Raw genomic sequence first — 15,956 nt, 5'->3', positions numbered from 1 at the left:
AGCCAAAAGAAAAATATGAACTGTGGGGAAAACTTTCATAACGCGACTATACCAAATAAATCAAAAAGTGATTAGGCCAGTGCCCAAGCGGCAGCTTCCTCTGGCTGGGTCTCTCTCGGGTAGCGGGTAGCGGGTAGCTGTCTCCTCTCTCTTTCACTTGCCATCTGTTCAGCTGTAAATTGTCTGTTGAGTGGCTGCTGGAGAATAAGAAGAAAGAATAGGCCAAGGTGTGTTTGTCGGTATAAGCACGAAGGGAGAGATGAAAATGTGGGCCAACTTCTGCTGAAAGGAAATTCAAAGTTGGCCATAAAACTTCTGCCACATCTTTGGTTCACGGCTGCGGTTACGGCTGTCTGTGGCTATGGCTATGGCTATGGCTATGGCTACAACGGCTGCGGCTTTGGTCAGTGCCGGGTTGATAAATGAGCAGCGTAAAGTGCGCGGGCAATCAGAAGAATCGTGCAAAATTATAGTTGGCCAGGCCATAAAACAAAAGCCCCCCTGCAGCCACAGAGCCACAAAAAGAAAACAAAAACTGGACAAAGACTTTAGCAATAGTAGTTTTCCCTCATTTCCCCTGCATTTTGCTCGGCTTTGGTGCAGCTTAGAGATTTCTTTAGCCTGCCCTTACTCGCTTCCACCCGTCAAGAGATTTCTGACAGGTTTCTTTATTTGCATTTAAAAATATGCAGATAATTTGCTCAAGAGAAATGAAGAGCACTTGGGCAGGGATTGTGGGTGGATGGGTGGATGGGTGGATGGGGATCGGGTTGTGGATGTTGATGGACAACATTTTAATGAGTACGCCGTAACGGAGATGATGGGGGTAACGGAATTAGGAACAAACTTGAAGATTGCATAAGCTGCAGCTGTTAATTGGAGAGAGCTTAAGGTGAGATGGAAAAGTCAGCAGCAGACAAAACTCCAGATGATGACAACCATTAAGAGTCAGCTCTGGTATGGCAATGTGTGCAAAGTTGTTGAATTAACATGAATTAAGATGATAATTACTATTGAGAATGCTCATTCAAGTCCATTCTGTTCTATTGTGGAGGTGAAACAGCCATTTAGATAGACATATCCTTACTTAAGGCGCCTTAGGCTTTATTTATTTACGCAAATATTCGATTTTGTTACTCAGAATTATGCATGTAGATGCTTAGTATAATGCTTAGCCAGACCTAGACCTATCAGCTATAGCAAAGGAAAACAGTATTATGCCTAGAATTTGTATAAAAAACTTGTTTCGTATCGGCCAAAATTTCAGCTTAGACGGTACGGGAAGAAGTGTCCGCGGAACAAACAATGTAATCGTGTGTGTGTGTGTGTGTGGTTGTGTGGGTAGTGTGAAATTGATCTAAAAGTAAACTAATGTCTTAGACAAGCACCTTGACTAGAGGTGGCTAGAGACTCATGTCTTATTCAGAGCCACCAGGAGGAAAATTAGCCACTGGTGCAGACTGCTGTAGCCATGGCCCAGTCTATGGAGCCCTGCGGCCGCTGACTTGATGGCCGAAGCGGAGTATTCCCCTGAAATGGTACATTATTGGCGTGTATTATGCACAATGCGAATGGCTCGATGTAATCCCACTTACCGCTAAGCACGTGCAACTGCATGGACACCGCAGCACTGTTCTCCGGCTCACACGTATAGTTGCCGGAGTGGATTTTGCGCACCAGCGGAATGACCAGCGAGCCAATCTGCAAAACCGTTTATTCCTCATCATTGAAATGCTCTTTGGATAGCTGGGAAAGCCCTCTGGCAAAGCCCTTACCGTATTCCGATTGTGCTCGGTGCTGCCAAAGATATTCCTATCGATTTGCGTGTACCAGCCGCTCTGGGCGCCGCTGGCCTCGTTCTCGGCCGTCACTTGCTGCTCCCCGCGATACCAGAATATGTATTTAGGGGCCTCCAGTGTGCCCCGAACAATGCAGTGAAGCTCCACCTTGCTGCCAGCCTTCACGAAGCGCTGCCGATCGCCAATTAGCTCGGTTCGAGGTGCTGTGGTACAGATAAATTCGCGTTAGTTTAGCTAGTTCGAAGGTTTACAGCCTGTGCACTTACTTATCACAAACAGCTGCACCTTGGCGCTCATTTTGGGCTCGGTGGCCAGCTGGCACTCGTACCAGCCGGCATCCTCCAGCCGCACGTATTTGATTTGCAGGGTCCAGCTCAAGCTGCTCTCATTGCCCCTATCCTCCGGGCTGGAGGCATTCGCCGGAATGACCATAATGCCAGTGGGAGTGGTTGCCGTGGAAGGGGACTGTGTCGTTGACTGGAGCAGCGATGCGAAGCGGGCATCGTTGATGAAGGTTGTGTGATCCACCGCAATGATATGTTCGTCTCGCAAGCGCACCCAGGAGAGGGGCTTGTTTGAGTGCTGGTTGAGCTGCAATGCAGACACAGAGACAGAGACAGAGACAGAAGAGGGATACAGAAGGTGCTTAGCGACTCGGGCTCTATTCAGTGGATGCTTTCAATTACGCCACTCAACTTGCAGCTTCCCATTTCCCACACTTCCCGCACTTACCTTACAGGGCAGATAGGCATGCTGGCCGGCCTGCACGGTGGCATTAATCGGAGGCAGACTGAGCTGTCGACGTGGCAGCTGCTCCCGCTCCTTGGCCAGCTCCTTTTCACGCCTCAGCTGCAGCTCCTTTTGTTCGCTGTCGTAGGCATGGAGTCGTGGCTGGGACTGGGACTGGGACTGGGACTGTCCCTGTCCCTGAGTCGGGGATTGCAACTGCGGTGGATGCTCATTAGATGTCATCAGTCTGCCATCCGTCGGCTTTCTCGCCCACGCACTGGTGTTCCTTTGTATCTGCGGCAAATCGGCAGGAATGAAGTCCGGAAAGGGCGGCAGATACGTGGGTATTGAAAAGCCTTTTGTCAGCGTTGCTGTATCGGGCCTCTCGCTCCAGATGTCCACCGTTTGCTGCTGCTGCTGCTGTTGATCCTGTTGCAGTTGCTCCACTGTGGTTGCCTCCATGGCAGCCGCCTGATTGACGCCGCCTCGCAGCCGCATGACAGCTCCAGCTCCAGCTCCTTCCACTCCTGTCACTCCCACCACGGCTGCGGCCATTGTGATGGTTGGGGAGAAAGTTGTTGGTGCAATTAGCGATGCGTTCTCCCCCATGGGCGCCGCACTCGCTGTCAGCGCTGCAAAATAGGTCAAGAATGAAACAGGCATCAGTGTGGCAATCTTATCGAAGTTTCTCCTTTCCGAATAATGGTTTTAGGCCTGCCAACTGACGGCAAAAGCGCACAGCTGTCAAACTAGGGCTGGGTAAAAGTTGTTTCAGATAGAGTGGGGGGTATTCTCGTTGGGATCGTTTAGATGTAACCTAAAAGACACATAATTCTTGTAACTATCTTAAATATAATTCAATAATTATTTCCCTGCAGTACCCCATGGTCGGATATTCCCAACAGCACTCTAAGTAATTGCATTTCGCATTTGTCTATAAACAGAGCTTACAATTGAGCGCATTAGCCAAAGCCTTTTGTCTATTAATTGACAAATTGTGAAATATATTTTTTGGAAAATTGATATACATTTTCCGGCAGCAAATTGCAGTTCATCATGGCAAAAATGCAAATTTGTTTGCTCAGGGCTTTCGATTCGATTGCGTTTCGGGTCAAGTGATTCCGTTTTTTTTTCGGTGGCAGAACAATCTCGCAATTGATGGGACATAATTTCGTGTGAATTTATATTTTGTCACAGCAGCTGCTACTCGCAACGGTGGGCCCCTGCCGCCGACGCGTAATTACCGATGGGAAAAATGTGAACATTTCAAACTATGCGAAGCAGGAAATAATTTTTCATCCCGAAATTAGGAGAGGGAATTGTGCGCGAAATGCTTTTTAGGTCAAAAGGAAACAAGTAGTTTTTGTTTTGATTTTAAATTAATCAGTGTGACACTGGACGAAAATAATATTTGCTAGTTTTTGTGTCCCTGGCAGCGAGAAGAGCGACGGAAGAGAGAAAACAGTTTGCATGTAAGTGGAGTTGGACACCCAGTGGCAGCCACATCCGCATCCGCATCCGCTATCCTTCTCTGCGCAGCTCCGACATGGATATGTGGACAGACTGGCTGACGCGAGCGGAGGATCTTGGCGACGAGGTCGTTCGTCGGAGTCGCCTCGTGCTGCCCACTGTGGCGCGTCTCTGCCTGGTGGCCACCTTCTTCGAGGACGCTCTGCGCATGTGGTGCCAGTGGGGCGACCAGATATACTTCCTCCAGCTGCACCTGAACTTCTCATGGGGCGTGGCCTTCCTGAGCTGTCAGGTCAACCTTTTGGGCCAGCTTGTGGGCTGCGGTCTGGTTCTGTTTCGTGTGTGGACCAATGTGGCGGTAACACTGCTGGTTGGCCTGGTCCTCTTTCAGTTGCACGTCTATTCTGTGCCCCTGCAGCTGGAACAGCTGTTGCGGAACTTCTCCCTGCTTGGAGGACTGCTCCTGCTCCTTGTGGAGGCCAATGAAGCGGCCTCCTGCTGTCGTATCTATGGAGCGCGCGCAGGTCTTCCGCTGCTGAAGGAGCCCAGACGATCGCAGCACCTGATGCAGTTCACGGGCAGGATCCTGCTGTCCCTCATGTATCTGACAGTGCTTCAGCAGTACTTCGGCCTCGCAGCTGTGGTTCTCAATAGCTTCGGCCTGCTCCTGATGACCCTCATCCTGTTGGGCTATCGCACGAGGCCAGCGGCCCTGCTCCTGGCCATTATCCTGAGCATTTGGAACATGAGCGTCAATGCCTGGTGGTTCGCCGAGGGACTGGAGCGGGACTATCTGAAGTACAACTGCTTCCACACCCTGTCCGTGGTGGGGGGTCTGCTGATGGTCGTGGTCCTGGGTCCCGGCGAGGTTTCCCTCGAGCAGTACAAGAAGAACTGGTAAACTGGACAGGGCACCCAGGTGGGAATTGCCCAACGAACTCCAAATTGTGTGTGTTGTATGTGTCTATCTGTGAGCAGTGCGCTTCAAAATTTGAAACACAATTTGTTCAATTAGAGCTTTTGAGTTGGACGAGATTAAAGAGTCCTCTTCTCTTTCTCTCTCTCTCTCTCTCTCTCTCTGTAAGTGCTGTCCGTGGTCCTTATCCTGATCCAATCAGTCCGCCGGCTCGCGGCCACATTGCAATTTTATTAGAGCATAAAATCTCGCAGATGGGCCTCAAATTACTGTCCCTACCAACGCCTACCACATTATATATTCTGCGGTGGCTTACGACGCTCTCCATGGAACCTCCCTCCTCCACCCCGCAGCTGTAGCCATGCCATGGGTTTACCCCTAAAACTCCTACCCCCAAAGCTACAGCTAGAACTAGGCTCTGCCTGCCCGCCTTTTGGTGTGTGGTGTGTTGGGGGGCTGTCGGGGCTTTGTTTCTCTGGTTTCCCGTTCTGGTGTCTCGCCTCCGGCTGCAAATTTACGCGCAGCATAACAAATAACAACTAAGTATTTATTATGTAAATAATATTATGCCAAATGCTGGCACACACACACACACACACAGAATGAAGAGGGGGGAAAAGATTCAGCTGAGTTCCCTCTCAGGCTTACATTTTTATTAAATGTTTCGCTTGAGAACAATTCGCTGGAATAGTTTTCCATTTTGCACTTTCAGCACGAACAGAAAGTGGTGCTCTTGAGCTGCTCTTTCTGCTCTCACTGCTGTTGGTCCAGCTGCCCCACTGCCCCAGTGCCCGCAGGCGAATGTCCTAACTAAGTAGCCGATGTTGTGGGCTTTAAATAAGTTCCACTTTAATGCAAAGTTCCAGCACTCATTGTGGCCAGATGGGAAAACCATGCTCCACTGCGTAAATGAGATTCGAGCAAAGTTTGAAGTTGGATTGTTGGGCCATGGGCAGAGGCAGAGGCATTTCCAGGCAGAGGTCCATCAACGACTGGCTCTAGTTTGTGGCTTAATTGTTCACTAGCTTCACTTATTGGCACTCCTCTTTCATTGGCTCAAACAATTCCTAACAATAGGGTTAACCACATAGGCTAGGCGCTTTATGCTCATCCGACTAACTAAATTGCAATTTTGAATTAAAGTGCATAGAGGGAGGGTGATTCTAGGATTCTAGCATTCTGATTCTGATCTCAAAAGTAATACAATTCTCAATTTGTGTTGCATAGCTTGAACATTTTACAAATATTTATGGACTTACATCCCTTACAGGGCATTGCCCGTTGGGGCATCCTCAGTTCGTTTCAACTTTAGTTTCTCGTTAGATGTGCCATTGTTTTTTTCACTTGCTGCCTGCATATCTATGTAATTAAAAACTATTTGCACACAAAGTTTATACCAAACAACAACAGCCGACAACTAAAACAATTACAACAACAGGAAAAAATACATCTGAAACGGACAAACAAATGAGAGCAGCAACAATTGTTGTTGTGCGGTAATTAGTGTAAATGTACACTTGACCACATAAACTGATTTTGGTTTTTAGGGTTTCCTGCGCCTGCCCCTGGATCTGCCTCTGCTGCTGCCCCTCGTCATTCACTTTGGGCACATAGTAATTGAAATCATTTAAAGGTCTCTGAAATATTACTTTGTTAATGCCATTGTCGGAGCAATAAATTTAAAATTTCTACTCTAATGGTTGAGCAATGATTGGTGGAAACTTTTTGGGTCGAGTTAGCTCTCCCCGTCCAATCCAATCCAATCCAGTCCAGTCCCCATGCTCCATCTCGCCCATCGTGCAAACAAAACAGCGGCAGCAACAATAACATAATAATTCAAATTGGGGGATTTTTGGGCTGTTATGGCAGTGGTAGGGGGCAACTTTATCGTTGTGTCGCTGTCGTGGCGGGTACTGTCAGGGAATTTCGCGTGAATTTCGTATTCATTCGAGTGCAAAGTTGAAAAAGGCCAAACCCGGTTCAGGGCTTCGGCTGGGAGAAGGCTTCGTGCCTAATCGGACTGGTGGCATGAGAGATGATACATGGATTATATCGTTTGGAAACTGGTCGGAATTAAAACCAAATGTTGCGACGCTTAACGTTTCACTGGGATTATGCTGCAGAATATAGCAAGTATCTACGAATTTGATTAGAGAATATAAATATTTTTTCCATTTATAGGAGTATTTGGACAACGGTTTTAAATATATTTCAAAATGATTTACATAATATTTGGATATAATATTAATACAACGATTATCCTTTTCCATGTTCCATCTTGAATGGTCTCATATATTCTCTGGCACAACATATGTATTCTTGTTCGAGCCAACCATTGATGCCCAGGCAGACAGGGCTAATGGAATTTACGATCTAGTGCTTTTGCTTCTGCCTTCCATATGGAGGTAACGCCCAATTACAACTGTTTAACATTGCTTTTGGGATTGGTTAACCGGATTAACTCGAGCAGTCGAGCTGGCGGGCTCCCCATTAGGTTTGCTCAAACATAAAGTTACAGGAAAATGACCAGGCAGCGGCAATGGCAGGACGGAGTTTGCGACGTGGGAGCTGAGTTGGCCTAATTAAGCGCCATTCTGGACAGGCTAACAGCCCAGTTACACACACTCACAGGCAGATTAATTTAATTTGCTTTGCGCGATTTCTTTTATTATTAATTACATGCGGTACAAACATTAATTTCAATTCTGCCCTTGTTTTTGATAACCTTTGATAACACAAAAAACACAAAAAAAGAGGCAAAGCTCCCCAAAGAACCAACGAACTGAATAAACAGAGATTCTAAAACAAATACGACAGAGGACACATGTGCCAGAAGCCTTTTGAGGTTGGATTTTGATATGTAGATGGAGGTTATGCTGGATGCCACGCGGCTCAAATGGGGGAACATTTGTCAACTTTGAGGGGATTACCCGTTCAGTACAGAAATTAATGTGGCACACAAAAGGGTTTTCATCATTTTTATTTTATTTCTAAAATTAAGGCACGTTCTCTCAAGCTCTCTGAGATACAGTCTCACAATACATTTGGTAATCTAGAGAGGTAAGAGGGGAAATATTTAATTGGAACTTTCTGCAGGTTTAGCACTCGGCAGATCAGCTGCCAATTCCAATGCCTCCAATTCCTTCTTTAGATCCGCGCTGCCTGGATAGCTGGGATCAAACATGAAGGCGGGCAGTCTGTTTTTGGCTTGGACAAATCGAAAGACTATTGTTCCCAGGGGCATATCCTCCAAGAAGGGAACATGACCTTTCTTGAGCACTTCTATGTCTAACCAATGCTTGGCTGCCAGCTGCTCTTCCGGACTCCACTTCTTGTACTCCAACTCAAGTTTCTGCGACTCGGAAACTTTAATATACACGGGACGCATAATGGGCTGCGTCTTCCGCTTGGCGAGGGCCTGCGAGAGGACTTTCGACTTCTGGAAGAACTTGCAGTTGAAGACATCGATCTGTTGCAGCACGGGACAGCTCTCTAGGAATAGGTTGAACGTGCCGAGTGTGCAGTGGCGCAACCGCAGGCGCTGGCAGCTGAAGGGCAGCGGCAGCGGCTGATTGCTGTCCTCCACGAGCTTGCAGTGGCTCACATGAACCTCGGTAAGGGCTGTGCAGCGGGCCAGCAGGAGCGAGGAGAGGTTCAGCGGGAAGCGGAGATAGGTGCCGTCGAAGCAGATGCCCCCCAATTCGAGCTGCTTGGCATTGATGATCTGCTGGACAGTCACCAGCCAGTCGTTGCGCTGCCAGTGAACCTCGCTATGCAGCGAGAGGTACTTCAGGCTGCTGAGCTTGCACAGGGCAATCGGGTTCTTCAGCAGAAGAGGCAGCCTTGCCACCTGCAGGTGCGAGCACTGCATGATGCTCTGGATGTCCAGGTTGTTCGGCGGACTGCTGTCATCCTTCAGCTCAAAGTTGCGCAGTGACGGACAGTTGCGAAAGAGTTCCTCCAGTGTTTTCTGGGCCACAGGTCCAATGAGGTGTACGAGGCACACCTTCTTTAGTTTCGGAAATGGCCCATCGATGCTGCAGCACACCTTCAAAACCTCGATGGCAGGCGTCAGCGACCCAAGCAGCTCCAGCTGACTGCCATTCTCGCCTGCCAGAACCATAAGAGCCCGGACTGCGGTGAGCTCAGGCGCCCCAATGCGCCGGCACAGATCTAGTAGCCTAGGAATGTCCGCCAGTTGCAGCCGCATGCACTTCAGGCGCTGGGCCAACACGTGGAAAATATTGCGCAGTTTATCATCCTCAATGCCGCTTTCGATCAGCAGTGCCGCAATGTTAACCTGCCCCATGGCGACCACGACCTTGTCGCAGATGTCGCTCCGATTGGGCCCATTGATCAGATAGTTGCGAACACGCTCATTGAAATTCTCGGGAGCTTGAAGCTTCTTATGGACGACTTGGCTTCTGGTTTTCATCTTGTTGAGGTATTCTTGGGAAGACATCGTGGGTCAGGAGGATCGTGGAGGGCTTAAATCAGATCTCACTTACTTCCCGCGCACTTTAAGCTGTTCCAAAATGTAGTCACAAAGGAAATTGGTACTAAAATTGCCAAACTACCAAAGCAGCAAAAAAAAAACCACATTGTGTTTCTCGTGCGCTTTCCAGGGTTGTCATAATGTGGCAAAAGTCAAAATAAAAAGAAAACTTTTAAATAAATTGACGCTGAACTGAATCTTGGCCACGAGTATTTCTATTTGATAGAACAATACAACAATTTGTATTTACTTTTTGTTTTCTGGTTGCTTATAGTTATAAGTTTTTGCGGGAATATTGAAAAGGCAACTGTTTGAGGCAAACATCGATAGACGAGCGATAGGGGCCTGGAAAATTCGATATGTAAACAAATTAAACTTCTGCCATCACTGACAACTGACAATGGCAAGAAGTTGAATCAAAACTGTTGAACACCTCAGGATAAATGTTGTACAACTATAATTTTGACAGCTGATTGTCCTGTGCCACGTCAGATTCGAATCTAAAGAGTGTGTTATTTATTATAAAGCTTAAATGCTACTCAATTGTGCCCCGAAGGCCAGGCCAGTGTCCGTCCGTTCGAGATAAAATGTGATTTTCATACCCAATTTCTTTGAAAGAAAAAAGAAATAAGAGAAGCAAAAGGAAGCCATGGCTTGACTTTTTACGCTCCTCTGACCTAATGTCATTTTAATTTCTCTGCATGTAGGAGTATTCACGCCCGAGGCGCCACCAGATAACCCCATCCCGGGTCAAAACTGACACTGCCAGTGTGGGTAGTTGTCTGACAGTTGAAAAATGAAATGCCAGACCGGCCGGCCATGATGTGTGGCCACAAAAAGTGACTTCATGTGGAGCCTCCTCCTTTGGGGATTGTGGGCTTCACAGAATTCATGTACAAACATTTACATATGTGTACATGTATGTATGTGTGTTCCCAAATTAAGGAGGGGGAATGGAATCCCTTCCAAAGGATCTCGCCCCATTAGGAAAAGCCAAAAGCATTCAACTAGCGTCACATATGCTTGTCGCATGTTTAGGCGCATTAATTAGAGGGCATAACTTGTCATTTATTGGTTCATAACATTCAGCAAATATCGGCAAACGCACGCACAGCGCACAGCGCACCCCGTGCTCCACTCCACACACGGCACATGCGACAACCCCCTCTTGGCGGCACACATGCATAATCGAACAGCTCAAATGGTTGTTGAACACACACAAATCGAGCCGAACTGAGCCGCACAGGGGCGTAGATCCGACGGGGTTGGGCCAATGATGCTCAGTCATACTCATGGGTGGCGGGGGCCACGTTCAAACATTTCTCATTGTTGCGACGGAAGCTCAAGAGTCGCAGCAGAGCCATTTGCATGGCTCCAGTCCCCAAAGACACACTTCGCTTCTCCTCTGCCTCTTCAGCCACACACGCCCGGAGGCTGTTTGGCAGAGAAAAGCCGAAGAAGGAAAAAAGCAAAAATGGAATCATAAATTCCTGCTCTGCTCCCCTGCCACAATCCCATTCCGTAAGCGACGACCCACATCAGCACCCGTCGCCCCATTTTATCAATGGTTGGACGTTTTTGTTGCGGTTACCCTTTGAATTGCGGGGCAACTAGGATTCAACTCTCATTGTGGTTGCCTCAATGGATGTTGATGGTGCGATGAGAGATGCTCCGATAGATTCTGCATGCATAGATCTATGATTGATGTTGCTATCTCTCCCCAGGATATTCCACCGTTTATGCCACAATAGGTTTCAATTTTTGTCAGAAAAAACGATTTTAAATAAATTTAAATCGATTCTTCAGGGCATTCATTGGTCGCCTATCGATTCCTTATGGGCTTCTTTGCTTTACTTTATTTCTTCTTGTTGTTTCTCGTGTTGTTTTGAGGCAAAAGGCGACGCGTTGTTTCGCTCACTTCAACGGCTATGACGACGACTTCTCAGAGTCGACTTTTTGTGGCATATACTCAAATACTCGTACTCGTACGTACTCCTCTCAGAACATCAGCGTGCGACACACAACACGCCGCACAGCAATTACACGTGGGTGTGGCAGATTGAGGACGATGAACGAGGGACGGACGCGCCCATTTAGCACTCGACTGCCTTCGATTGCTTTAAAGCATTTATGCCCCAGACTCCACCTCTGCCTCCACGTCTCGAATCCCTATTTCGCAGCTCTAGGGTTGGGTTGTCTTTTCTGCTGATTGACAATTGTTGTCTTTTCTTTGGCAGCGATGTTGTCGTTGTTTTCGGCCATAATTTACACACATGACTAAACAAATACACAACATCCACCAACAATCCACCCGAGAGGTCGAAGAGGCTTGGCCTAATATCGCTGGCTCCTGCTGCTCATTACCAGAGGACAGGCATCCGCGTGTGTGTCCATTATAAGGCCTAAATTACAGACCTCTCTGGCTGGTCGCCCCATTTATTTACTGAATACATGATTTATGTACTTGATCCACATATTTAGAGAGTGTTTGGCATCCGTTACAGGATGACATGTTGAGAGACCATTGATATTGAATTAATTCCTAATCAGGAGAGGTAACACAACACACAAGTTACATGGAAAATGTCGAGGATGGTACAGGATTAAATACTAAATGTTGGCACAAAAGATGCTCCCTCCATAAATAGCAGAGGCAATAATATTAATCAGTTAAAATTAAGGCTTAAAGTAGGGTTTGAGGGTCAGTTACATTCCAATCCAAACAATTAAAAAATACGAATAAACCAAAAATTAATTCGGAGCATTATTTGCGTTGATCTTAGGATGAAAGCTGTTGGTTGGGAGTAAATATATATACAATACATACATATGTATATAAAAACTGAAATTCCAGGAACAAAATGAATTTAATTAAGTATCGTCTGACACTGCTCGAAAAGTATTCAAAGGGAACACAAAGTGCGGGAATTGTTTGGCGATTCGTGTCCGGGAGCGGCTGCGCCAACGTGCAAATGTATGGCCTCTCAACGAATGAGGCTAATGGCTGTATTAGCGACGCCAAAGAGTTGGCTCCACTTAGCGCAGTTATTTAATTAAAGCCTTGGCGCCCATTGCCCAGTGCCTTGGGGCTACTCCCACCCGTACGCATCACTCCACTCCCCGTGCTGCATTTGTTGTGTGTCTTTGGGCCATAAATAAATTAAACGTGACATTTGACCGCCATTTGTCTTGGGAGGCCCTGCTATGGTAAATACTTGTATCTCTTATATAACACACTATACATAGTTGGAGGGCCTCGAATGGTTTTGTATGCGGCTCATTGTCCTAACATAATTAACAGAGTCCCCTGCAGATGGACATGGGCGTGGCCTTGGCTGCCAGCAGCCCCGTGCTGCGACCTTGGCCATGGGCACTGATTGATGGCTTAAGTGTTATTTGAGTGTCTGCTGATTTTTTGTTTTGCCAAATTATCTCCGAGTCTGTTTTTGCTGGTCCCCGATTTAATTACATCACATATGAGTGTCCACTGGGGGCTATACCCCGACGTATGTGTGTTGTTGATGATATTGCTTTGGCCAGAGCAGCAGCAGCAGTTCAACTGAGATTGATTAGAGAAGAGCAAAAAGATTAACAGCCCAACAAGATGATAAATGCATACTCGAATTGTTGGAAAGGAACTTTAAGCTGTTCGAAAATCACTTACGGCAGGGCATTCTCTGTAAATATTTGTTTATATGTTGTCACAGCTCAAATATGTAAATAATAATAATAAATATGAGTGTGTGTTAACAAATACAAATAACACAAGTGCATGTCCAACGAGTTGACATACTCGTACTTTGATGTTAATTTATTCATTTTAGTTTGAGTTTCGGCAGTGCAATTGGCACCCAAACTATCAATTAGAGAACTTCATTTGGGCAATGTAGAGTAGAGTTGCCACTTGGATTGATGGTAATTTACCAGATGGGAAACAATCACATTACGATTGCGACCTGTTGAACAGGCACCCACCACACACACAACCTGACGCAGAAAATTTAATCAACTCGAGATTGGGATTCAAAGGTCTGAGGGTGGTACTTGCCATGGCTTGAGGCTGGTACTGTATCTGAGGCTGTTGCCAGGGGCCATGTTCCAATTAGACGAGCCTAGAAAATATGCCTGGCATTTTCATAAACTACTCGAAAGCCCCAAAAACGAAAGCAAATACCACACCGAGCGTCAGCGTCAAGCCAAGTCAAACTGGGGACTTGACACGATGCGTATGCGTAATGAGTTTGTGTCGCCTCTTCCCCCACTGTAAGGGAGCATTTCCATGTGCTGTGACAGGTGCCCAACAATCGTCGTGTGTGCGTGCGTGTGTGTCTCAGTCTTAGGGCGTGTGTGTGGCATTTGGCTAAACGAAAATTCGCACTGTACGATTAAATTAAGTCGACAAGCTTATAAAAATCGTGCCAACGAGTTGCCAACGACAACCAGAACGAAAACGACAATGCAGCCAGGCAAATCTCATCATGTAAATTAAATTTGGCAAACGCTTCTCGACACTTGCACAAAAATGTGCGAAATTGAATTAACTATGCATGCAAAAACAAAAGCCCAGCCCCGAGCAGATCAGAACAGGGCAGGGCAGGGCAGGGCAGAGCGTTACGGTACGGAGTGGAGCGTAACACGTAGCCAAAAAGTTGGACAGGGGTGCACCGAGAAGCAGGGAATATGCTAAAACACAAGGTCGGTCTCTGGGGGCGTTCCGTGCTGTGGATTCGCCTGTGAGGGGATCAAGGGATTGCCCGGAAATTGTTATGCGGTTGAAAGAGTTACTGCGGCAAGTGGTTCAGTTAGCGCTTTGACTAACTGCAATTGGGATTTGTCAAAGGGCCAACATACTCGTGGTTGAGTAAAAAGTTACATGCAAAGCGATTCGGGATTATCCCACTTAAATATTCAGTTCGTCTCTACACCATACGAGTATATCCTAAATATCTTACGACTATTCAACCAAAGTAAATGCACATCAATGTAGGATTACTTAACAAATGTCTGACCTAAATTACAGTGTTAATGTTTAGGTAAATCAAAGAAAAGTATCGCTAATTGGACAGGGTGCGTACTGTAAGCTTAGCGTCAATGTTGATACGTCTAAAAACAATCAAGGTTCGCCAAGAATATTTGGCATTTTCAGCCAAAACTTTGGTGAATTTTGGAAGAAATTTACGCTGAGAAATGTCGGTTGGGACGGCGGGAGGCATATCCAACCCACACCCAAGCCCAGACTCAGACAAAGTAAAAGAAGTTTACACTTACGCGCACGCATGCCACGAAAGCTGACAGCTGCCAGAAATGCCAGCAGTATGCTGGCAGTGCCCGCCTTCCCGGCCAACAAGGGGACGCCGACGAGGGAGCAGACTCCTCTGCCCAATGCTCCTCTTCCTCCTAGTCCCGGCCTTGCTTGGCGCGTACTCCGACAGGGCATTTTATTGGGTGCGCGGCGACGAAGGATTTCTGTCGGATGTCGCACCTTGTCGTGGATCCTGCTCCTGCTCCTCCTTGCCGGGATTGGGTTCAGTGTTTGGTTCGGGGTTTTAGGTTTTGGTTTTCGGGTTTGGGTTTGGGTTTGGGGTTTTATTGTGTTATTTTTCGGTGCTATATTTATTTCTCTGGGAGCTAGTTAATCCAAGTTTCGCCAGCTCAAGTAGCACGTCATTTGGCACGGTTCCCCCGTGCTGCCGCTGTATGTTTCGTGTTCTGGTTTTTGTTCTCTGTGCTCTGGGTTTTCCCTTCTCCGTTCTGTTATTTAATTATTTGCATTGCTTTTATGAAGTCTTCTTGGTCGGATTTGCATACCGAAATGCCTTTACCCCAATACGGGGGGGGGGGGGGGGGGGGGGAGACCCAGTCAGGACGTGACTGTATATCTCCGACTTCACGTTTTTTTGTTGATATTTCTTTGGAGTACTTAGAACCGCAGGCCGAAAACGTATGCTTTAGCTTATTTCGTGCTTTATTTGGTAAAGCCAACCGCAGCAGCCAGGCGAGAGAAAGGCAAAAAGACCTACAGATAACTTTCCCAGTGGGTCCCAGCAAACATGGCAGCAGCCACCAGGAGGCAAGCCACCAGGAGCCCAGGAGTCAGCCACAACCGCAGAGGAGTGCCTCGAGCTTTGCTTTTTGGCCTCCGGGCGGCTGCTGCTAGTGTTCTATTTATGTGATAAATGTATATTTATCTTGTTCTTGCTCTGCCTCTGCCTCTGGGCATAAGTTTTTAGATGCCTTGATTATAAGTCAATAAATTAATGAATTGCATTGGTTCTCCCTCTCCGTCTCGGCACAGTCTCACCCTCTCTGATGCTTCTGTTTCTGCTTTCGCAGGCGAATCCTTGCTGAGTTTGGCAAATTTGTAATGGCTGCTGAATCGGGAGATTTTTTTATTTTGTTGTTCTTGCTGTCGATTGGCCTGAAAAGCTGTGCTGAATCCTCCAAGCTAATGCCCGGATGCAGCATTTATGTGGCTCACAGCCGGCAAATCGAAGTCGGGTCCCCAAAACCGACATCCAAATGCATTATTCCTATCCCTAAACTAGAG

At 47.0% G+C, this 15,956-nt stretch overlaps 3 protein-coding genes across 3 annotated transcripts; 1 reads left to right on the top strand and 2 right to left on the bottom strand.

The window, feature by feature from the left end:
- Positions 1–1,083: 1,083 nt before the first annotated feature.
- On the bottom strand, positions 1,084–15,236 carry LOC117586353. The gene is made up of 6 exons (XM_034276370.1): positions 14,678–15,236; positions 2,532–3,160; positions 2,066–2,390; positions 1,776–2,002; positions 1,596–1,701; positions 1,084–1,530 (listed from the first exon to the last, which is right to left on the bottom strand). Exons 1-6 carry the CDS (start codon positions 14,844–14,846, stop codon positions 1,412–1,414), a joined length of 1,575 nt encoding a protein of 524 aa, XP_034132261.1. The 5' UTR covers positions 14,847–15,236; the 3' UTR covers positions 1,084–1,411.
- Positions 3,877–5,055, top strand: LOC117586355 (surfeit locus protein 4 homolog). Its single transcript, XM_034276373.1, has 2 exons — positions 3,877–4,000; positions 4,068–5,055. Exon 2 carries the CDS (start codon positions 4,075–4,077, stop codon positions 4,897–4,899), a length of 825 nt encoding a protein of 274 aa, XP_034132264.1. The 5' UTR covers positions 3,877–4,000; positions 4,068–4,074; the 3' UTR covers positions 4,900–5,055.
- LOC117586354 lies at positions 7,922–9,667 on the bottom strand. The gene is made up of 2 exons (XM_034276372.1): positions 9,423–9,667; positions 7,922–9,363 (listed from the first exon to the last, which is right to left on the bottom strand). Exons 1-2 carry the CDS (start codon positions 9,514–9,516, stop codon positions 7,991–7,993), a joined length of 1,467 nt encoding a protein of 488 aa, XP_034132263.1. The 5' UTR covers positions 9,517–9,667; the 3' UTR covers positions 7,922–7,990.
- Positions 15,237–15,956: the final 720 nt, after the last annotated feature.

Source organism: Drosophila guanche, unplaced genomic scaffold, assembly GCF_900245975.1.
Source record: "Drosophila guanche unplaced genomic scaffold, DGUA_6, whole genome shotgun sequence".
Classification (NCBI taxonomy): Eukaryota; Metazoa; Arthropoda; class Insecta; order Diptera; family Drosophilidae; genus Drosophila; species Drosophila guanche.
Note: the sequence above shows the minus strand (reverse complement) of the source record. Positions and strands in the feature narration are given on the sequence as shown.